Here is a 24,816-nt window from a genome sequence, read left to right on the forward strand (position 1 = left end):
CATCATAAAGGTTTTCATGTTTGTCATATTTGTGTTGAGCAGACTGAGGAAGGAAGAGGAAGTTAGTCTTGCAGTCTCTGGTGGCACAGGTGCAAGAAAACCTTTGTCTAAGTGGACTCATGCAGTCCAAACACATGTTGTGAAAGGGTCAACTGTAATTCATTCCTGGGAGAGCAAGAACTCACCTCCCTCAGAGGGCTTTAATCTATTCATGGGGATTCTCCTCCATGCCCAAGACACTTCCCACTAGGCCTCACCTCCCAACACTGCCACATTGGGGATCAAGTTTTAACATGAATTTTGGTGGAGGCAAACCACATTCAAACCATAGCACCTTGGAAAAACAAAATAAATGGAAATACTTGTTCATGTTTATATGCCTATATATAGCCCCAGTTCCTATACTGCCATGGCCAGGCTCAATTTTCAGGGTTAGGAATGTGAAACTTTTAATTAGTAAGTAGACAAGATTGGACATTGTGGTTGTGGGGAAGGGAAAGTAGAATCTGAAATTCAGTTCTTCTCAGATTTGAGCGTGCGACAGAATCATCTGGAGGGCTTACTAAAGCATAGATTGCTGGGCCCCACCCCGAGAATTCTTTATTAGGTCTAGTGTGAGACCACAGAAATCTTAAATATTTCTTTTTTTTGTTGTTGTTTTGTTTTGTTTTGTTTTGAGATGGAGTTTTGCTCTTGTTGCCCAGGCTGGAGTGCAGCGGTGCGATCTCAGCCCACCGCAACCTCTGCCTCCCGGGTTCAAGCGATTCTCCTGCCTCAGCCTCCCAAGTAGCTGCGATTACAGGCATGCACCACCATGCCCAGCTGTTTTGTAACAGGGTTTCTCCATGTTGGTCAGGCTGGTTTGAACTCCCAACCTCAGGTGATCCACCCGCCTCGGCCTCCCAAAGTGTTGGGATTACAGGTGTGAGCCACCACGCCCGGCAGAAATCTTTTTCTTCCTCACAGTGTGTGTAAAATCATTTGAGTGGCAAGTACATGGAATAATTTTTGTATCAATCGACAGTTAATTGAAGTAGAAGTGTTAGCAAGTTGAGAAGACTGAATACATAGAATAGTTATTAAAAGTAGTATAATTTTATACCATTGTGAAAATATGAATAAGCTTACTGGCTCAAAAACAATCTGTGGACTTAATTTTTTTATTTGCAGATTTGGTCTTTTTGAAGCCATGTCTGCTATTGAAATGATGGATCCCAAGATGGATGCTGGCATGATTGGAAACCAAGTTAATCGAAAAGTTCTCAATTTTGAACAAGCTATCAAGGTAGTCACCATTGTACTTTTTGTGTTTCCTTTTATCTTTTGTTATTTTATGTTAAAACATTGTGCTTAATAATGAAATGAAACGTTGTATTAAAGTCTGTTTCCTTCAAAGCAGCTCAAGTATATAAACAAGAATTAGTTACAACCTTTATATGTTAAAATCTGAAAATTAAGGTCTTCATTAAAATCTTGCTCTAAATTTGTGCATTTGTGTACTTTTAAAATTAATTTTTGAAAGCATTTCACTCTATTCAAATAGGAAAATTGGCTTGGGGGTTAAATTTTGTGTATTAATATGTTAATACATAAAAGTAAATTTGCACAAGTACAATACTTGTGGTAGTGAATTTAAAGTTGCTTTAGAAATTCATTTATACTTGCAAGAGAGTTTGATTTTACATATTTTATAAAGAAAGGTTTGCTGAGCAAATGAATATTGTAAACAAAATTTGCAAGTAATATAGTTAACTAACTTAAGTGTTTTAAAAAATCTTTAGTTTTCTTTCTAAGTAGTTTTAGGTCATTAAAATGATTTATATTAATACTTAAAGCTGGTTTGAACTGCTTTTAAAATACTTGTTGATTTGGCTTTTCATTTTATATAAAGGCCTTTATTGTTTAGATTTTTCTTATTGAAGACCTAAGATATATTGTTTTTACTATGTCAATTAAAAATAAAATTTATAAGATGATAGTTTTTAAGAATACAGAGTTAATTTGGTGTGATAGTTTTATCAGATGATAGATAGCATTTTCTTAGAATTGCTGTTTTTAAATATTGAATGTTAGAAATCCAGAATGCTACTATACATAGTAACCATGTTTAAAAAAATTTCTGCTTATATGTCACATTCTTCCTCCTTTTTAGGATGGCACTATTAAAATTAAAGATCTCACCTTGCCTGAACTGATAGGGATTATGGATACATGTTTTTGCTGTTTGGTAAGAATGGAATTAAGACTATTGGTTAATTTAAAAACTGTGATTTACCTGAATCTTGTGATTTAAAAGCCTATACACTAATGTTGAGTATGAAATAAATGTAATACTTGGCCTAGTAAAGATGTGCATAAGATTGGCAGGCCTGGTAATAGGATTTCATCTTGTCATCTACTTGATTTTACATTTTAATTTTCTGGGTGAAGGGATATTTTCTTTTCAGTGAAGATAGTATTGTAGCCATTGTTCATAATACCCTTTTCGTTCTCAAGTTACTCAAGCAATAAGTCTGTAATTGGAAGGTTTCATAAATAAGCGTGGAATCGAAACAAAAGAGAGCTAGACAATGGCTTTGGAGAGATTTTTTTCTAATCTAGGATAAATTGTGGTAAACTGGCCATCTCCTGGGAAGAAAATTTTTTAGTGATTTGTATATGCTGAATTATGTTTTCCCTGGAAAGTATCGTGTGTGGAGAAATTCTCATTTGTACTGCTTTCCTCTCCCCCCTGCTTTCTGACCATCCCTTTCTTTTAAATTGACATTAAATCATTGTCCTTAGAAATACGTAAAATTTATTCATTTGTTCATTCAGCGTTTATTGATTGATTGCCAGTGTGTGTAGTTGTATTAGGTGTTTTATATGTACAGTTTTCACTTACGTTTTACATGAGCTTTATTAGGTATCCGTACTATCTTACTGTCTATGGTTATGTTGCTTGGGAGGGCCCTTGCCAGAATCTTAATCCTGATCCTTCATCTTCCAAAGCTGTCTCTTTACCCCCTCAAAGATTTCTTTATTACCTTTTAGCAGTTTACAGTCCTAGTGGGTGGAGTAAAGAAAAGAGTCAAAGGATTGCTGGGAACAGACGTGAATAAACAATTCTGACAACATGAAAATGCTTTTATAATGGTGCTGTGGGAACAGAGAGGAGGAGTTAATTATGTCTGGGAGAGTAAGAAAGGCTGTAGAAAGGAAGTAATATTGGTATGAGGTACTAAAGAATGGTAGGTATATGACAGGAAGATTCATGGTTTAGTAGGCCAAGAGGTATATTGCATGGGCATGGCAATGTGAAAATGTTCATTTTGGAAAATCATAGATAGCTGCTTAAGGCTGAAGTCTGGCAGGGAGCCAAGTAGGAGGAGTGTGGGATAAGTGGAGAGTGGTGGAGAAGGAGGGAAAGGTAAACAGAAGGAGTATTTTTGCCAAAGTTGAGGAACTATTCTGTGAGACTCTTGGGACTGTATTTAAAAATTTGGACTTTAAAAGGCAGATGGTTTTTAGTCTGGAAAGTCTCTCTTCTGCACAGTAGTTAATACCAAATACACACCTTAATTACAAGTTTTCCACAAACATTTGTCATTTTGCAATGCAGTAGCATATGTCTTACTCTGTTGCAGAATTCTTGGGCTTTAGTGTAAAAATAACTATAAACTTGGGCAAATGATTTAAACTCTTACTCTGTTTCTTTACATGTAAAAGGAGAAAAATACCACCTTTCTCAAAGTGTTAGGAAAAAATGAGAGATATTTGAAAATAACCTAGCATAATATTTGGGACACGGTACTTACCCAATTTTGCCTGTTGTTGGTATTCCCAACCTCTAGTACATGGTGCCAGACATATAGTGGTCACTCAGTAAAATAGTATAAAATGATTCTCTTAGTGTTTTAGAAAGATCTCTACTTGGGGGTATTAAATTGGAGATGGGAGGCAGGAAAACCTGTCTAGTTTCTAGTTTCTTCCGATAATCTAGGTGAGATATGGTGTTGGCTGGGTTGTGGTGGTAAGGATTATAAAGTTCGATGAGTGTCTAAGGATCTGGTTAGTTCTACAATTGTGAATTTTCCAGTTTATGGATTTTTTTATTGACTACATTGTGGACCTTGTTTCTTTTGGATGCTACATAAAGAGGCAGTCTTAATTTCATTAATCTCTAATATGTTGCAAACTGATGTACATACGACAGTGATTCCCATAGATGCTTGAAAAATGTTAGTCAATGAAAGGAATTCTAACTTGTCTTTTTTTTAAGTCTTGTGATTAATCTTATCTGGGTCTATGGTGCTTCTGGCCTTTGACTCTAGGATCAATTTAGACTTTGCAGACTCAATTTTATCACCTTAAATATATACTCTTTTGTTTCTTTATAGATAACATGGTTAGAAGGCCATTCGTTGGCACAGACAGTATTTACGTGCCTTTACATTCATAATCCAGACTTTATAGAAGATCCTGCTATGAAGGCTTTTGCTCTGGGAATCTTGAAAATCTGTGACATTGCAAGGGAAAAAGTAAATAAAGCTGCTGTTTTTGAAGAGGTAAGATTTTGTAATGTAAGAATTCCTTGGCCAGGTGTGGTGGCTCATGCCTGTAATCCCAGCAGTTTGAGAGGCCAAGGTGGGCAGGTCACCTGAGGTCAGGAGTTTGAGACCAGCCTGGCCAACATGGTGAAACCCTGTTTCTACTAATACACAAAATAGCCAGATGTGGTGGCATGCACCTGTAATCCCAGCTACTTAGGAGGCATGAGAGTTGCTTGAACCCAGGAGGCAGAGGTTGCAGTGAGCTGAGATTGTGCCACTGCACTCCAGCCTGGGCAACAGAACGAGACTGTCTCCAAAAAAAAAATAATTTCTGAAGTTCATTGACTACCTTATTCACTGTGATGTATTTAAATGATCTTGTGATACATACTTTCGTCTATATGTATATTTAAAAACAGTTTTTAAAAGTAATGCTGTTGCCATTTACAGATATATTGGGTAAAGTAATTCAGTTCTATCCAAGAAAGGGCTTTCATCTTAGCATATGTTCTTTCTGTCAGTACCGTTCACTGAGTATCCGTATGTGCAGACTACTGTTTTTGGAGGTTGTGGGGATTCCCAGAGAAAAATGAAAGAGACAGCCCTTGTCCTCCAGTCTGTTAGAAATTATAATACAAAAAGGGAGCTAAGGAGAACAAAGACATGAATATTTTAGGGTATAGACATTTTCCTTTGGTTTGTCTAAGTTTTAGAGATAGATTTTTTTCCCCTTTAGTGTAAAAAATAAGCTTTCGGATGCTGATAATTTTCAGGGAATTGCATCTCAACCTAGGACTACAAAAAAAAAAAAAGAATTGTATAAGGGAAAACGTGATAGCATTTGAAATTATTGATAACTAACTATTTTAAATTCTTCTGTTGAAACCGATGTTTCTTTTTAGTGCTGTTACTGGTCCAGAATAAATTTCTTAGGATCCAACAATGGTTCAGTGTATAGTATGTAAAACTTTTCTCAGTTTATACTATGTATGTGAGAATAATTAAATGTATACTCAATGTGTTTGTCAATATTTGAAGGTGTGGCTTTTTTTTTATTTGGAGGGGATGGGGTTTCAGTCCTTTTGCCCAGGCTGGAGTACAATGGGGCAATCTCAGCTCACTGCAACCTCCATCTCCTGAGTTCAAGCTATTCTTGTGCCTCAGCCTCTCAAGTAGCTGGGATCACAGGTGTGCACCACCACGCCTGGCTAATTTTGTATTTTAGTAGAGACCCGGTTTCACTCTGTTGGCCAGGCTGATCTCAAGCTCCTGAGCTCAGGTGATCCACCTGCCTCAGCCTCCCAAAGTTCTGAAATTACAGGCGTGAACCACCGTTCCTGGCCATATGGCTTTGTGAGTTGTTTGAAATAGTGTCCACTTTTTGTATAGTCATTGGTTATTTGCATATTGTATTGATATGAGTATCATTATGGAAAATTTTATTCATTTGGATAGAATTTTAAAAAGATTAGTTTGAGTTAGAGAAATGCAGATTATTTTAAATACTAGTATTTTCAAAGTACAACTAAAAGGACATCAGAATCAGTGGGCAGAGAGGATTCCTTGAATAACAGTGCATGAACAATTGCTTGGCACCCTTGAAAGTTACTTTATCATTTCATATCAAAATTTCAGAAAGCTGAAATGTGTTCAGTATAAAAAATTAAAAGAAGATAGTTTACAGAAAATAAAATGGCCTTTAAATGTAAGATGCTTAATCTCACTTTAATGCAAATTAAAACTGAAATACCATGTTTTTACCCATTGTTGGCAAAGATTAGAAATTGTTTATAATAAGATTGATGAAGATGGGAAAACAGGCACTCATATACTCTGTGTGTATGTATGTGTGTGTGTCAATGAATATGAGCGGTCATTATTTCCCACTTCTTAGTCTTTTTTTAGAACTTTTTATTGGGGAATAATTTCAGATTAACAGCAATTATGGGAACCAGCACAAAGAACATATAATTCGTATGCAGATTCAGCTACTGTTAACATACTGTCCCATTTGCTTTTTTCACTTATGCATGTGCTCCTGCTCACTCTCTCTCTCATGTATGTATGTATGTCTTTTCCTGACCTGTTAGTAAGTTGTGCCCATTACAGCCTTCTTCCCCGTGACACTTTAGTGTGTTTCTCCAAAGTAAAAGGGCACTGTCCTGCAGAACCACAGCACAATTATCAACTTCAACAAATCCGTAATAACAATACACTATTCAGATTCCATTTTTGTTAATTGACCCAATCCTTAGTGTTTTTTCCCCGATCCAGTCTAGAATTATGACCTGCATTTAATTGCGTATTTCTGTAGTATTCTTTAAGCTACATGAGATCCTCAGCTTTTCTTTATTTCCGGTGACATTGATATTTTTGTGAACCCAACCTTGTCCTGCTTTTCATTTCTTAATAGGCTATGCCTCACTTGGGTTTATCTGTTCTTTCCTAATGATTAAATTTAGATTGTGCAGTCTTGGGTGGAATATAACATAAGTGATGTGTGTTTTTCAGGATGTCACATCTGGAGGTATACAGTCTGTCTGCCCTTCAATGGTGATATTATTTTGGTCAGTTCATAAAGCTTTTGTCTTATTTCCATATGGTTACTGTTTTTTCCCTTTGTATTTAAGCAATCTTGGGATACACTTTAAGACCATAAAAATATCCTGCTGACTGAAATCTCTCCCCTTAGATTGAACGTCTATTGACGGTGCTTGCCTGGACTAATGTTTACTGTGATGGTTGCAAAATTTGTATTTTTTGATTCCAGTACATTTTCCACATTGATCAGTCAGTACTTGACATCCTACTCTAAGCAAGACTCATACGTTTTTGGTGGGAGTGTAAACTCTTACAACTTTAAAAAAGAGCAATGTGGTGATATCTGTCATAATCTAATATGCATGTCTTGACTCAGCAGTTTCACTTCTAGCACTCCATCCTACAAATATATTTGTGTTTGTACACAAAGACCTGTGTACAAGGATATTACTTACAGAATTGTTTGTAGTAACTAGTTTGGAAACCACCTCAATATCCATCAGTAGGAGACTAATTAAAAGATGTTACATTCATACAATCAAGTGTTTTGCTGCTGGCTGGTGTGGTGGCTCATGCCTATAATTCCAGCACTTTGAAAGGACAAGGTAGGCAGATGACTTGAGCCTGGGAGTTCGAGGCCAGCCTAGGCAACATATCGAGACCGTGTCACTACAAAAAATGCAAAAATTAGCTGGGTGTGGTGGTGTGTGCCTGTAGTCTCAGCTACTGGAGAAGCTGAGGTTGGAGGATCGCCTGAGCCTGGGGAGGTCAAGGCTGCAGTGAGCTGTGATTATGCCACTGCACTCCAGTTTGTGTGCAGAGTGAGACTCTGTCTCCAAAAAAAAAAAAAAAAGAAAAAAAGCGTATTTTACTGATTTTAAAATGGAGGAGGAGATTGATTTATGTGTAGAGATAAGATTAGATTTCTAAAGTGAGAAAAGTCAGGTGTAGTAAAGCATGTGTATAGCTTGCTACCACTTTTTTCTGTTTTAAAAAGGGAGATGGGTAGCTAAATCTTCATACACAAGAGGATAATAGGTCTTGAGGGCTGGGGTATACGCTTGTTTGCACTGTTGGGATTTTTATGGTGTGTCTGCATTATTTTGTTTTTAAAGAAACTAAGTTTTTTAGTAACAAGAAATTATAATTGAATTTTATTTCTAGAGGATTCCACTTTGTTACCCAGGCTGGAGTGCAGTGGCATGATCATAGCTCACAGGTAGCCTCATTCCTATGCTCCAGCAATACTTTGCCTCAGCCTCCTGAGTAGCTAAGACTACAGATGTGTTCCACCACACGTGGCTAATTTTTAAATTTTTTGTAAAGACTGGGATTTGCTTTATTGGCCAGGCTGGTCTCAAACCCTGGGGCTCAAGTCATCTTCCCACCCCAGCCTCCCAAAGTGCTGGAATTACAGCCGTGAGCCACCACACCTGGCTGGTAATTGAAGATCCATTTATATTCTGGATGAAGGTCTTACTAGGAAATGGGAGAAATGTTAAAGGAAGAGACTAATAGGACAAGAGTGATAGAAAAACTTTTAGGAAAAATAAAAGGTACAAACATAAGATAATTTTTATGAATTATGGTCACATTCAAGTAAAGTATAACACTCAGCCCCAATTGAATAAATGGGCAATAAAATAGGTTGCTTATTTTATGAAGGAAGGTTATCAAATGGCTGTAACACTTTTAAAATTTAGCTTCACTGTAATCCAGGAAATACAAATTAAAATGAGTAGTTTGATTTTTTCTTTCTTTTTTTTTTTAACCTCACCCACCTCTTGATCTCAGATTTCCCGGCTCCTAGAACTGATTGATTTTCATGAATATAATTTTAAAAATGAAAATGTTCAATGTTGGAAGGAATGCAGTAAGCTGACACTTCTGTTTTTACTAGTGTACATTAGCACAGCTGTTTTGGCAAACAGTTTAATAATGTGTATATCAAGAATCTTAAAAATACTGATATTTAAACTAGTTATTTCTTGTAACTCAGCCTTAAAGAAATAATTAGGCCGGGTGCTGTGGCTCACACCTGTAATCCCAGCACTTTGGGAGGCCACGATGGGCGGATCATCTGAGGTCAGGAGTTCGAGACTAGCCTGGCCAACATGGTGAAACCCCGTCTCTACTGAAAATACAAAAATTAGCTAGGCATAGTGGCACATGCCTGTAGTCATGCCTACTTGGGAGGCTGAGGCAGAAGAATCGCTTGGACCTGGGAGGTGGAGCTTGCAGTGAGCTGAGATTGCACCACTGCACTCCAGCCTGGATGACAGAGTAAGACTCCATCTCAACAACAGTAACAAAAAAAGATGTAATTAGAAACGTGGGCACTTTATGCCCAAATGCATTAACCAGAGTTTTCATTAGTGAACAATTGACACCAACCAGAATGCCACCATTAGAGTTACGGTTGAAATAAATTATGGATAATTGATTACACACAATTTATTATGTATATTGAGTACGTAGTTATTAACATGATGAAAGAGTGCTGAATAACATGGAGAAATGTATATGTCAAAAGGTTAAAAAAGCAGCATTGTAGCCAACTGTGTAAAAATAAAACTGGAAAAAGAGAAAACCAGAAGTTTGCTCCTGGGCCAAAAGATTGTATTTTCTTCTTTTTGCTAAAATTTTCAGATTTTCCAGATAAGTTTGTCTTAGTCTTATAATTAGAAAAAAATACTGATCTAATAAAAAGTCTTCAAGAGACCTGGTGATGAATAAGAATGATTTGGCCGGGTGCGGTGGCTCATGCCTGTAATCCCAGCACTTGGGAGGCCTGAGGCAGGCGGATCACGAGGTCAGATCGAGACCATCCTGGCTAACATGGTGAAACCCTGTCTCTACTAAAAATATAAAAAATTAGCCAAGCGTGGTGGGGGACGCCTGTAGTCCCAGCTACTTGGGAGGCTGAGGCAGGAGAATGGCATGAACCTGGGAGGCGGAGCTTGCAGTGAGTCAAGATGGCGCCACTGCACTCCAGCCTGGGCGACAGAGAGAGACTCCATCTCAAAACAAAACAGAGAAAGATTTATAATGAGCAAATTATTTATTTAAATTGGGTGTTTCTGGAGTTCCTAACTGCTAGTGTATCTTGTTCTCAGGTGTGTCTCCTGATCTGGAGACATTTTCTGATTTCTTTCTTAACATCTTGCTCACATGCCGAAAATAGGAACCCTATCAAACCACTTTTCCTTTTGCATTCTGTATCTTGCAATATTGTACTGCCAGTGTTATCTTTGATTACCTCTTTCCTCTTACTCCTTACATCCAGATTATTTTGCTTTGGCTTGCAGATGCCTTGAATTGGGGCACTGTTTTTTCTCTCATCATTTCTGCTTTAGTTCTTCAACTTTAGGTTTGGCTTCCTTGGAGTTTCTGAACTCTTCTCTCTGGTCCAGTATTTTCTTTCTAGTTCATTCTCCATATGACCACCAGTTATCTTCCTAAAAATAGGTATCCTCATATTTGGTATGTGAAAATTTAAATGGGGTGTGCGTGTATGTACATCTTAATAAAAGTACTAATACTTGTATGTAATTTAAAAAGTTAAATAGCCCACTTATGAGGAAAAATAGTTCTCTGCCTTTTTTTTTTTTTTACTGTTCCATATTATTTCCATATATCTAGATAATCTAATCTAACTTCTGGATTTAAGGATTTACTAACTTTAGCTTTGATATGTTAGATTAGATCACAATATATCTCATATTACCCCTGCCCTTGCCCCAAATAGTAATCTAAAAGCTGGTTAAATCATTATGGAGCATTGATGTTATCGCGATTGTATAAATATTAATGAGAGGTGAGCCAAAGTGGTATATGCTTATATTTCCTTTCTCATACAAAATTTTGTTTTTCTTATATGTGATAATTATCTCTCTTTTTGATTTGCTTAGTTTTCTATGTACTTCTCCCCAGTTCTTTCGCTCACTGTTGTGAAACCTATCAGATAATCTGTCAGTTGTGTATTTTCTTTTGAAAATGCTCCTCTTGAAGTCTTCTTGTTCTCTAGCTTCAGGCTGCATCACTTGTGTTCTGTGCCCACTACACAGCTGTGTCATTGTAGTTTTTTGTTCTCTTTTCTCTGGGAATTTCATTTCCTCCTCTGTTTTGTTAGGTCTCTTGTTATCTGGCCTACATGCCTTTATTATTCTTAGTTTATTATTTTGTTTGGTGGAATATTTCCAGTTCTTCAGAGAGACAAGAAGGTAGATTTTGAGACCTGGTATGTCTTTAAAAAAAAAAAAAAACAAAAAACTCCCCTACCCTCACACTTATTTGGTAAGTTGCTATTTACCATATAAATAGAAGTAGTCTTCCTACCTGCCTACATGTGCCCTATATTCCGATGCTTTCCTGTTATATAGATGGACCTTCTGTATTCGTAAGGATGATAACTTCTGCTTGTGCATTGATCCTATATTCTATCTTCAAAGATACTACTCTAGCAATTCTTCCCTGTGTTCTTTGCATAATGAATTTACCCCTCTGCTAGATAATTTACATCAGCATGCAAACGTGCTTTATATTCTTCTCGTTAAGTCTGTCATTTCTTGGCATAATACTGTCCTTCATCTGCACGTACCTTAATTCTTTTCAGCCAGATCCTTTTTAGAAGGGGTGCCTACAGCCTGGACAACATAGCAAGACCCCATCTACAAAAAAATAAAAAATTTAGCCAGGCATGGTGATGTGGTATACCTCTGTAGTCCCAGCTACTTAAGGCTGAGGCAGGAAGATCACTTGAGCCCAGGAGTTCGAGGCTATGGTGAGCTACAATTGCACTCCACTCCAGTCTGGGCAGTCAAATGACCCTGACTCTTAAAAAAAAAAAAAAAAGATGTATTCATAGTCACTGTCTCTGGTTTTCTTCTTTTTCTCTCTGCTCCAGTCAGGCTTTACACCTTTCACTAAAACTACCGTGTTACAGTCATCAAAGACCTCGATGTTAAATTCAGTGGTTAGATTTGGTCTTAAACTTGAATTACCAGCAGATTTTGATGTAGTCATCACTCTGTCCTCAAAATACATTCTTTGCTTGGCTTTTAAGATGCTTTTCTTCCCTGGTTTGCTACCTCACTGGTGGTTCTTGTCTGTCATCTCTTTCTGTAAACCAGAACTATACAATGGAAATGTAAGCCACATGTATAGTTTGATTTAGTGTTCTAGTGGCCACAGGTGAAAATAATTTGAATGCTGTATTTTATTTAACTCAATATATCTAAAATATTAGTGTTTTGGCTGCATAGTATTGTGTGAAGAGTACAGTTTTTGAATACTTATTTCTGACAAAGGATGCTGCAATTACTGGACAAAAGTATAATGAGACACAGGATATGTACTTAGTCTCAAAAAATATCTTTCCACCAGATACTTACTAATTACAAAGGGAAAAATGATAGCTTTGTCATGGAGAAACTTGGCGGATAGCACCTTAGTCAAGTGGCCAGAATTATCAGTAATTAGACAGATTGACATGTGCCTACTTATACAGTGTTCTAGGAAGGACATATCACTTCTGTGGTATTCCTATCAAATATGATATAACTTAAGTGTAATCTTGAAGAAATATCAGGCACAGCTGTTACTGAGGGATGTGCTACAAAATGTATATTACAAAGTATTGTTCAAAATATACTATTTTGAAGTACTGTTTGAAAAGATACTTCTAAATGTCAGATACGAAAGTTAAGGACAGAGGAAATGCTCCAGATCAAAGGAGGTTAGAGACATGAATTTCTTTATTTGGTAATTGTACTGTGGTTATGTAAGAGGAAGATTTTGTTTTTAGGAAATCATACTGAAGTATTTAGAAGTAAAGGGGCATCATGGTCTGCAACTTAATCTCAAATGTTTCATTTTGTCACTATCACAAGTGCTAACCTGTTTGTTAATACTCACAAACTCTGTCTTCTCTCTTGTTAAGGTGAAAGTATTCCTGTCACAGTCTAAGCTCAGCTCCTCCACTTGTGTTGCATTACTAGGCTCTCCTTCACTACTCGCTTACTCTAATCGGCATGTAAACATGCTTTACATTCATTTGAAAGCACCACAGTTTCGTTGATCCCATGGCTCCTTGTATCTACAATCCCATTTCCCAGCTACTCTCCAGGAAAAACTTCTTTAATGATTTGCTTATTCTACTTTTTCTTTCGTTTTCTCTTTATGTACTCCAAATGGTCGTTCTTTACCACCACTATGGAGAACTGGTCTTTACCCATCTTGCTAAATTCGGTGTTTTCACCCCTCCCTCTCCAGCCTGTGAGCATCATTAGACCCAGTTGACACACTGTGAAATACTTTTTTCTCTTTGTCTTCTTAATACCAGTCTTTTGGATTTCTTTCTGCCTCACTGGTAAGTCTAGTTCCTGTGCTTGCATCTCTAATTGCTAGGGTACTCGTGGACTCCCTCCCTCCTCCATAACCGCTCCCTAGGTTGATTTCCTCTACTTATGTGGCATTCAATATCAACTAACTATACACTGATGAAGTCCAAATTTATACCTCTAGCCTTGAGTCCTTCCCTGACTTCTAGTCTCAAGCAAGTGAAATCTGAAATCTCCACTTGGATGACCAAAGAAATTACAAACTTGATATACCCAAAATTGTACTTCATTTCTGCGCTTACTCCTGCTCCTCTCAAATACTGCCTTATCCCAGGAAATGGTACCATCACCTGCTTAGAACAAAACACTAAAAATGAGGCTTGATTGTACAGTTTACCTCATATCCACATTCAGTTCATCAGCATATCATGTTAGTGCTACCTTTGAAATATATCCTAATTTTTTTTTTTTTTGACCAACTTCTTACTCTCCCCACTGTTGCAATCCCAATCCAAGTTGTCATCAGCCCTTGCTTGGACTGTTGGTTAGAGTCCAATGTCTGGTCTCCCTAGTTTCACTCTTACTTCTGTCCTCAAGTACACAAATCTTCAAGAGTGATCTTTAATGGTAGCAGTCTGTTTACATGACTCTCTTGCTCTCACTTACCTAGTAACTTAGATTAAATTCTTATTACTGAGGTTTATATACCCAGGACCTGTGGTGTTCTTCCAGAAAGATAGTTTTCCTAAGACTCTTCTTGGCAAACTTACAGATAAGGTTTATGGATATTTTTGTTTTGTTGGTTTTCCTACACAGTGTTGGTCTGGTTTTTTAAAAATAGGAAGATGAGGCTGGATGTGGTGGCTCATGCCTATAATCCTAGCACTTTGGGAGGCTGAGATGGGTGGATTTACTTGAACTTAGGAGTTAGAGACCAGCCTGGACAACATGGCAAGACCCCATCTCTACTAAAAAAAAAAAAAATTCAGCCTAGTGTGGTGGTGCATGCCTGTATTCCCAGCTACCTAGGAGGCTGAGGTGGGAGGATTGCTTGAGCCCAGGGTGAGGTGGAGGTTATAGTGAGCTGAGTTTGCGTCATTGCACTCAAGCCTGGATGACAGTGAGACCCTGTCTCAAAAAAAAAAAAAAAAAAAAAAAGAGGGTGGGGGGGAGATTTTACATTGAAAAAAAAAAACCTAGATTTTTTTCTAAAACATTAGGAGACCTGACCACACTGGCCCTGTATTCATTCATAGCCACAACAGGATAAGTAGTGGCTGACCCCTTCTAAATGAAGCATATGTTTTCCAATTTGCCGGTCTCCACCATTCCCTAGTATATGTTGTAGTCAGCCAGATATATTTAGGAAGATAACCTGCCTTTTGAGTTCATGACCCCTGCCGTGGAATAAGTCGTTCGTTGAACACATATTTATTGAATAGAAGTCTATTTAGCACTATTCTAAGTCCTGGAGGTAAAATAGTAAATAAAGCCGTGAACTCATGGATTATACCTGTCTTGGGACAGATAGTCAATGCATATGTAATTAAATACATATATAATGTCACGTGGTGATAACTGCCATGAAGAAAAATAAAGCAGGATAAGGGGATATAAAATGGTGGATGGTGCTGTCTTAGAATGCATAGGGAAAACCCCTATTTGAGGATTTGACATTAGAACAGAGGCTGGAATATAGTAAGGGATGAAGCCTTGTAAATATTTTGAAGAAAATCATTTTGGTGTGGGAGCCGTGAGAGGAGAATGTGTTTAGTATGTTTGAATGACAACAAGAAAGACCTGCCAGACTGCAGTGCAGTGAATGTGAAGTGGTAGGAAAGAAGGTTGGCGAGGGAAACCGGCTCATGTGATGCAGGGCCAGAGAGGCCATGGTGGGCTTTGGGATTTTGCTGTGAGGTAGAAAACTCTTGAAAGGTTTTGAATAGGAAGTGACATGATCTTACTTATTTTCAAACAATCCTTCTGCCTTCTGGTGGTGTATAAATTATGGCAGGGACTAGTGTGGTAGGTGGGGGAGTTGTCTGGAGGTGGTTACAAGAGTGAGCAATAGTGGTGACTTAAACTAAAGATAGCTGTGAAAGGCTGAGTAGTTGGACTAGAATTTGAAGATAGAGCCTACAGTGTTTTCCGATGGATTTGATACAGGATGCAGAAAAACAAGAGTCGAGGCCAGGTTTTCAGCCTGAGCAACTCTAGGTAGATAGTAGTGCCGTTTAGTGGTATGGTAAACGCTAGGAAAGGGGGCATCAAGCTTCTTTTTGGAGATGTAAAATTTGAGAATCCTATTTGATGTCAAAGTAGAGACAGACTATAAACTTCATCTAGAGGATAAGCTTATATAGCTTTGTAATGTAATGAGTCTTTTTTTTTTTTTTTTTAAGGACTCGATTAGTAAAATATCCCGGAGGTCTTTGAGACCAAGGGCGTAGGGTTTGTTTTCTTACTGTTTGTGGGATATAGTACCTCACTTGAATTTGATGCTCACTGTGTTTTTTTTTTTTTTTTTTTTTTTTTTTTTTTTTTAAGAATCCAGAAATTGTGCTGTGGCTCCATCCCCTTTTGAACCATTATTCTGTTATTTTAGGATTCTGTCTACATTTTTATTTGAGGCAGAGTCTCACTCTGTCACCCAGGCTGGATTGCAATGGCGCGATCTCTGCTCACTGCAGCCTCCACCTCCTGAGTTCGAGTGATTTTCCTGCCTCAGCCTCCCAAATAGCTGGGGTTACAGGCACACGCCACCATGCCCAGCTAATTTTTTTGTATTTTTATTGTAGACGGAGTTTCACTGTGTTGGCCAGGCTGGTCTTGAACTCCTGACCTCAGGTAATCTGCCTGCCTCGGCCTCCCAAAGTGCTGGGATTGTAGGCACAAGCCACCGTGCCTAACCCTATCTATGTTTTTATAGGAATTATAGTGGCAGAAACACTGTTTTAATGGGGCTTATGACTTGTTAATCAGATCAGCCAGATGACAGTAAATGTATTTTCTTCAAAGGAAGTCCAGCAAATCACTTAATTTGTTAATGACTCAGCAATGAAATCATTTAAAAAATGATTTGGGGGATGGGGGTCGTATGTCTGAATGGCTCAGTCTTTTTCCTTCCAGTGGACTGTAGTGGAACATGGTTTTGCTCTCACTTTGAATAATTTTCTTTGAGAAATCTTAACTGTAAGCAGTCATTTAATAATTTTTTAAGTAGTCTTATCTAAATCTTGCAGCCTTGTCCTTAAACAGTAATTACTGTATATTTACTATTCACCTGTGAATGTGAGAATACTTTGTGAGAATTATTACTTTGTGATATTTTCATAAGCATTACACTTATGTGGCAAATGAACGTATTAAATTGCCTAAGGACAAGCAATTGAAAGTAAGGACAGAGACAACATTAGGTGTTTTATGTGTATGCCTTCAAGAAAAGCTTGGGTGTATCCTAGTAATATTTAGACAAGCAGGATGACCTCCCATTTCTGTTTCTTTATTAAATAGTGATTTTGTAGAGAACTATAAAGAAAAGTTTTATATTTTGCCACAATTTAAAGTTTTGTTGCTATTCATGAGCCTGATTATTCCCTTTTTGTATAGGAAGATTTTCAGTCTATGACTTATGGATTTAAAATGGCTAACAGTGTGACAGATCTTCGAGTTACAGGTAAAATTATTTTTAAAGATAATTCACAAGTTTTACATTTTCATATGTTTCCTTTTAAAACTTACTGTTTCTTTTTCTAGGCATGCTAAAAGATGTGGAGGATGACATGCAAAGAAGAGTAAAGGTATATATGTTTTCTCTTTGATGTAGGGTTTTGGTACACCTCTAAATGTCAGGTTAACTTTACCTAATTACAAATGTGTAGAACCACCTTTCTCCTGTATGTGCTTTGTATTTTTTTTTTTTTTTTTTGGTAATGAATTTGAACACTGCTAGAGGAGTTTCTGATAAATGAATGTCATTTTCAAGTATAGCCATCCCTCAGTATTCTCAGGGCATTGGTTCCAGGACCCCTGTGGATGCCAAAACTCAAGGATGCTCAAGTCTCTTATGTAAAATGGTGTGATATTTGCATATAACCTGTTTATGTCCTTCTGTATACTTTAAATCATCACTAGATTACTTATAATATTTAATATGATGTAAATGCTATGTAAATAGTTGTACTTTTAAAATCTGTATTTTTAAATGCTATTTTAAAATTTTTTTCTGGATACTTTCAATCAGTGGTTGGTTGAATCCAACCCATGGATAAAGAGAGATGAGTATATTAAAATTTAACCCACTTGATTCTTTCAACTTTTTGCCGGTGTTTTAGAGTTTTTTTACTATGCTATTTTAAGAATAGTATTTTTCAAAAAAAAAAAAAACAAAAAGAGTAGTATTTTTCTCCCACTACTGTTTTGAGTTCCTCAAAGGTAAGGACTGTCTTATTTACCTTTGTATCTTTAATAGCTGGTACAGTGTCTGGAACACAGTAGGTGAGCTCAGTAAATGGTAATATGCCAAATCTGGTGAAAACCTTCTAGATGACCTTGATGATTTGCTGCTTTTCATAGAGATTAAAAAGGGGGAAAAGTTGTATTTCTGCTTTTCTTTTTAATGCTAGTATAACAATATGGTTGTCAAACTTCATATTCTCTTTTTTTGATTTTTGCAATTCAGTGAATTGGGCAATTTGACACACATAGTGCTCCACTTTTAGATGAAGAAAATACAGATCAAAGGAGTTAAGTAACCTGTGTCTTAGCTTTACTGAAGGGCACGTAAATGGCAGCTTTAGGGCTAGAACCCACAACTTTTAGTAGCTCTTCCTGTAGTACCGCCCTGGTATTTGGTCAAATAAAATTGTCCACTATAACATTTGTATTAAGATATTTTGTATTTTAGTGTAAAACAAATCAGTATTGACCATTGAACTTTATTTTTTCATGATGTGATTTTTGTAAAGGTTACAGTTTTTTTCTAACAGGGTTAGTTTTGAGAGCATCAGGAATTTCAATTAATAGCTCCTTTTAAAGGAAAATGTACTGTATGTCATATACTTCTGCTTATGTTATTTCATTGTTTTGCTTTTGCTGTTTCAATACTTAATTCTTGTGCATGATCTTTATAATTTATGTCAAAATGACCTTTCTGTATATAGAATAGGAGGAACGTAAATACTAGACACAGCTTTTTTTCTCCAACAATTTTTCCCAAAAACAGATTGTTGTGTATACTCAAAAAATTAGTGTTTTACCTTATATATTTGTAATGTAATATTTTTTCAGGTTTGTGTTTAATTCACCTTTTTTAAAATTTTAGAGTACTCGAAGTCGACAAGGAGAAGAAAGAGATCCAGAAGTTGAACTAGAAGTAATTGAACTTATTTTCTGGTAGATAATATCAGAGAAGTCTACCTGTTAATGTTGTAGTTTTATGAACTGCGTTATAATTTATGGAAGCCCTTTTTAAGGTATTTCTTTAAAAATTGGACATTGCAAGGGATTTTATTTCCCTTGTATTTATTTTGATAGAATGATAATACAGCTCTTTCAAATAGATGATTTCAAAACTCTTCAGTATTCCTGTGAGGTAGGAAGAAAAATATGATCTTTCACAGATGATGCGTCAGAGCTCCACAGTGTCAAAAGTTGCTGAACCTTTGTCGAGATTCTAAATTTTCTGACTCTGCTTAAAGCACATTTTAATCAGTCTTTTTAAAATGCAGATAAAATCAGCTTTTTGAGGTAATAGTGTAACTTTTGACTTAGGACAAGATCAGTCCTGTTGATATAGAAGCTTCACATTCCTATTTCAAAAGAATAGGCTTTGTTTTGTTTTCTGCAGCTCATTTTTCAGGCTTTTAAAAGCCTATAAGCGAAGGTGTCTGTAATGTAGTACGTTACTAACATTGAGACTTAGGAGTTAATATATTTTAAATGAAATTCCTTTCATGGACTTTGCATCTTTTAACTTCTAGTCCTTTCTTGTTTTTTTAGCACCAACAATGTTTAGCAGTATTCAGCAGAGTGAAATTTACTCGTGTGTTACTGACAGTGCTTATAGCCTTTACTAAGAAAGAGGTAAGGGCATTCGATATCATATGTCTGTTTGTTTTAGTGATTTTGGATGGAATGCCTGAGTGATGCAGTTCTGAAACTTTTCCCTTGAAGTGCTCCTGATCTCAGATATAGAGAACTCAGCATTTGGTGTATTTATACCAGAGTAACCCTGAAGACCTTCTCAAGAAGTATATTTTTTTCACTTATTTGTAAATAATACATTAGAAGCTGAAATTGCTTGTAGGTTGTCATATTTTGTGAATTGAAAAGGAGAAAGTAAAAATTTTAGGACTATTCTTACCTTCAGTTACATAATTAATTGTTAGATTTGTGTAGAACCAAAAGCAAGCCTTAGATGGTGAATATTTTTTCTTTTTTGTATTTTTGCACTAATTCAAGCCAATTACAGATTAATTTGTGAATAGTTTATAAGTGGTGAGTAGGGATCCAATTTTTACCATTAATTTAACTTCTGTAATTCTATTTCTTCCCGGTTTCCCCCCCCCCCCACCTTGATGAATGACATAGAATTGTTGAAAATTTTCTCATTTTCTAGTTGATTGCATCTTTGGTTTTTATTATTAAAAAAAAAAAAAGGTAAACCAAAAATATTTTCTATTGTTATAATTGATCCTACAAGTTTTATAGATGTGAGTAAAAAAACCATTTTCTATCCTAACAGGATCTGGACATCCTGTATTAAGTACATAGTTTATGAAAACCAATGTCATTACAGCAAGCATTTAATTTCATTATTGTTTATAGGATTTTCCTATTTAATGTATATCTTTCAGTGAAAGAATATGTAAGAATGTTTTTGGTGATTTATTTGCTAGACCAGTGCTGTTGCAGAAGCTCAAAAATTGATGGTTCAAGCAGCAGATCTTCTTTCTGCCATTCATAATTCATTGCATCATGGCATCCAGGCCCAGAATGATACTACAAAAGGAGGTAATTGTTCATTTTGCTTCTACTCTTTCTTTTCTTTGTTTCCATCAAAGTATTTAGTGTTTAGCTTGTACTAAAGTTTTTTTCAAGTCAGTCTTGTACCTTGGAATGTTTTACTCCAGAGACTTACAGTGTTTAGGCTCTCCTCTATAAATATATACTACACTAAAAAACAATACTGTACAACTTGGCCATTTCCTGTATATTACTATTTAGACTCAGAATATGTATCCTGTCTTACATTCGAGCTGTGATGTTACAGCCTGACGGGTTCTTCTTGCTGCCCAGAAAAGCCAACACAGTGAGAACAGCAGAGAAGGAGTTTAATTATCATGAGGTCAGCCGAGTGGAAGGATAAGAGCTGTTTCTCAAATCTTCCTCCCTGAGAATTCAGGGACTAGAGTTTTTGAAGAATAGTTTGGCAGGCAGTGGGTGAGCAAGGAGAGGTTTGTTTCAGGAAGGGACAGTTACCATCTTTATTTTAAACTGTAAACTAGATTTGTCCCATAGTTGCTTGGCCTACACCAGGAATGAGCAAAGACAGCTTGTGAGGTTAGAAGCAAGACGGAGTCAGCTATGTCAGGTTTCTCTCATAATTTTTACAAAGGCTGTTTCAGTGTTAACAGTGAATCACCTTTTTCATCACCTCTCCTCTTTACTCTTTTGTCTGAGAGATCATCACTTCCATTACACGTGTTAGAAATGCTTGTTCCCCGGTGCTGTAAAGAAATAGCACTTGAACATAAATTTTATTTCCTCAGCAAGGCCATTTTTACTTTCTGCAGAAAGGGTACACTCGCCAGCAGTTCTGCCGTGAGAGTACACCCAACAAAGGAGACAGGGTCATTTATAACCTGACGCGTCCACCCTACTGCCGTGTCCGGTTTCTGTTGACTGGAACGGGACCTCACATTCTGTATTTGTCCCAATTGCCTAGCAACTTAGAACTTTTTAAAAGAGGCAAAGGCAGAGGAGAACAAAGAAAGGAGGAAGTAACTTGTGGAATGCTGAGAAAGGTAAAAACACCTTCAAATAAGGAAGAAGAACAGTCTATGACCTATTGCTTCCTTGGACCAGTATAAGCATGCCAGGGCAAATATCTGGGCTAAATTATGGGAGCTAAGAACATAAAGTACATTTGTTTCTTTGTTACGGCTAGCAGATATTTAAGAATGTTAGCACAGGTCTTTGAATAAATTTTTCTTCTAAAAGAAGTTACTATTTATTCCTAATTAGATGAAGAGGAAAGTCTTTGAAGAGGAACCTCTACTTTACTTTTTACACACAGTCTACTCTGAACACCAGGCAGGCCTTAGATATTCTCCCTGTTTTGGAAAAACTTTCAGTCTGTATTTTTCCCGTGTTCTCACACCACCACAACAGTCATCAGCACAGAAGACTTGAGTGATCAACTTCTCTTTTTCCACACACACCAGCTGGGTGCCCTCTAATTAAACTGCCATTGAAGGAGTGTTTGTGGTAGTGTGTATGGAAAACAAACTCCAGCCTCTACTGTCTACCTGGAGGTAATGCCAGATCCCACAGGTTGAGGGCTCAGTCCCCAAGACTGCTCGTGCTCCCCAGACACCAGTTCCAAGTCTGGGTTTCCAGAATTTCTGATCTACTGGCTTTAAGTTGGGATTCCCACGACTCTCTTTTTGGTTTCAGCTGATTTGCTGGAGTGACTTACAGAACTCTGGGAAACACTTACTGTGTTTACTGGTTTATTGTGGAGGGCTATAGGATACGAAGGATACAGATGAAGAGATGCATGGGGTGAGGTATGGGTAAGGGTCTTGGAGCTTCCATGCCTTCCCTGGGTGTACTGTCTCCTAGGAACCTCGACGTGTTCAGGTATCTGGAAGCTCTCTGAACTGTGTCCTCTTGAGTTTTTACAGAAGCTTCCTTACATAGGCATGATTGATTAAACCTTTGGCAGTTGGTGATCAACTTGACCTTCAGCCTCTCCCATCCCTAGAAGTTGTGGGGTGGGGCCGAAGTCCCAACCCTGTAATCCTGCCTCTGTCTTTTTGGTTATGTGCCCTACCCTGAAGCTGTCATTCGCATACCAAAAGACAGCACTTGGAGAGTCTAAGGATTTTAGGAGTTACCTTAGGAAGCAAGAAGAAAGACCAAATACATATTTCATAATGTCACACCTGCTGTGTTCTCACTGCATTCATACAGGCCTCTGTTATATTTTTTTTAGTACATTGTATTTTAGTTTTTTACCCATTTGTCTTTCCATGAGATTTTGAGCACTTTTAGCCCAGGCACTTTCTTCTTGTGTATTGCCATGCTTGGCATGTTGTTGGCACTCAGATTTTATTTATGAACTATGCCTTAAAAAGAATAGTGTACCTCTGTTGTAAAGTTTACAATGGGTTAATATTTTAGATAATGTGTAACAATTTTGATTGTCCTTAAAACTCATTACAATGGGATGATATTTATATCCTTTTTTTTCCCCCTCAACGACTTGGCCATTCCAGTAGAGATGAAGAGAAATTTATATGCTTCAAATTAGTGTTACCCAGTTGTCGGTCTTGTAACCAGAAAAGCAAATTTTTACTGATTCATACCTCACTCCTTTTCCACACCTATCCTCCATTTAGAGACAGGCATTGTGTTCCTCTTCCCATACATTTTTCTTTCCTTACTAAAATGTTAGGTAATAGAGCAACCCAGAAGGTAATTTGGGTTAGGAAATGAATATTGTCATAATTTTTATGTTTCTACTAGTTGTGCTAAATTTGTATTTATTTATCATCATTTTCACTTTTTCCAAAAGAGGGAATGTGTTTATAGGATGAATGACTAGGTGGCATTCTGTACCATGGGACATAAGGAGGTGGTTATGCATAGCAATGTAGTAGTACATGTTTACAGAGAGGGATAAAATGTCCACAACTCTTAAATGCTTTGAAATATACAGCAGTAATACTTTTATGAAAACCACTGTATAATAAATGACTTCAAAGTAATTTGTTGGTTTGTGTATCAACAAGATCTTGAAAGCAAGAATCTTCCAGATGATTGGAATCTGGGTGTTTCTTTTTGCCATATCTGACTACTCCTGGTCTATTCTGCTCTGTATTTGTAATCAAGCAAACTCTTCAGATGATAATTTCCATGGGATCATTAGTAGATACAGCTTGTGACTTTCCTATATTTCGGACCAGTGCTAAAAATAGCTTGTGCATATGATCACCTCTATTACTCTGGTTTTATAGTATGCCGACAGGCTTCAGGAAAATTGTTTACATAAAATTGGCTTGAATAAACCTTTAAAAAATGTAATCTTATGACTAAGCAAGCGAAATTTTAAATTTAAGAACTACTCACCCTGTGCTTGTGTGTGTAATACCTTTTAGCTGGCGTAATTTAACTTTGTAATTATCCCTTAATCATAAGCCATACAATTCTATAATAAAAAAGTTAATGCCTTCTTAATGTCTATTCTAGTAGAAGAATGATGAGAAAATAGTAGTATAGATTAGTTTTGGTCTCTACTCATTTTGCCTTCCGATTATATTACAACTCCAACTGGTGACAAAATGGCTGTGTAAATCCTGAAATCACTGAGCATTCATTTTAGCTTCTCATTGAAAGGTATATATTCAGTACGAATTGTAAACTGGCATTAAGGGAGAAAGTAGGAATAATGAGACTTGATCTGGGAATTACTTGCTGGTGCATTTACTCAATGCATAGTAGTATCTTTATGAAGATGCAGAATACAAAAGCGGTTTTGGAGGTGGATAAGGAGGGCAGCTTACTGATAATGGGATTTTTTGATGTGGTTACATGGAGCACTGTAGTAGTAAAGTAAGTATAGTAAATATTTGGCCCTGGAAAATGGATAGAAAAACAGATTTAGGAGTCATTTTCAGTGCTTATTGAGGGAGTAAATGTGTTTACTTGGGACTTGCTGGATTCAAAGATGTGACCTTGGGTTATATCGTTGTTGAGGGAAGGAAGGAGCAAAAAAATCCAGTGAAACGGATGTTTTTCTTTGTTTTTGCTTGTGCTGTCTTGAATTTTATGGTTCTTTTTTTTATATCTGTGGAAGTTTAGCTCATCCTTTAAAATGATGTTCACATCATCTCCTCCAGGGAGACTTTCCTGGTTCTGTTTGTCAAAATATTTTTTTCTTTCCCTGTTTGCTCATAGTTATCTGTGAATTGGGTCTAGTTTACCCTTTAGATTATGAGCATCTTTAACAGTTGCCAATGGAAATAATATATTTAAATTTATGTTGCCTGAAATTAGTAGATACTCTTGGGGATTGTATTTTCAAATCTAACACACAGTTTCAAGAGGACTTGTCATCTTTTAAAAATAAATTAAAAGATACCTGAATAAACTTGGTGGGTTGAACACATGTATTT

At 36.8% G+C, this 24,816-nt stretch overlaps 1 protein-coding gene across 7 annotated transcripts in view; it reads left to right on the forward strand.

The window, feature by feature from the left end:
* NAA35 (N-alpha-acetyltransferase 35, NatC auxiliary subunit) overlaps nucleotides 1–24,816 on the forward strand; it is a 91,234-nt gene that overhangs the window by 22,085 nt on the left and 44,333 nt on the right. For all 7 annotated transcript variants that reach the window (XM_077965350.1, XM_015117992.3, XM_015117989.3 and 4 more), the window contains 8 exon segments: nucleotides 1,171–1,285; nucleotides 2,153–2,227; nucleotides 4,380–4,547; nucleotides 17,024–17,090; nucleotides 17,171–17,214; nucleotides 18,738–18,788; nucleotides 19,415–19,498; nucleotides 20,314–20,428. In XM_077965350.1, coding sequence (XP_077821476.1) covers nucleotides 1,171–1,285; nucleotides 2,153–2,227; nucleotides 4,380–4,547; nucleotides 17,024–17,090; nucleotides 17,171–17,214; nucleotides 18,738–18,788; nucleotides 19,415–19,498; nucleotides 20,314–20,428 — 719 coding nt within the window.

Source organism: Macaca mulatta, chromosome 15 (assembly GCF_049350105.2).
Source record: "Macaca mulatta isolate MMU2019108-1 chromosome 15, T2T-MMU8v2.0, whole genome shotgun sequence".
Classification (NCBI taxonomy): Eukaryota; Metazoa; Chordata; class Mammalia; order Primates; family Cercopithecidae; genus Macaca; species Macaca mulatta.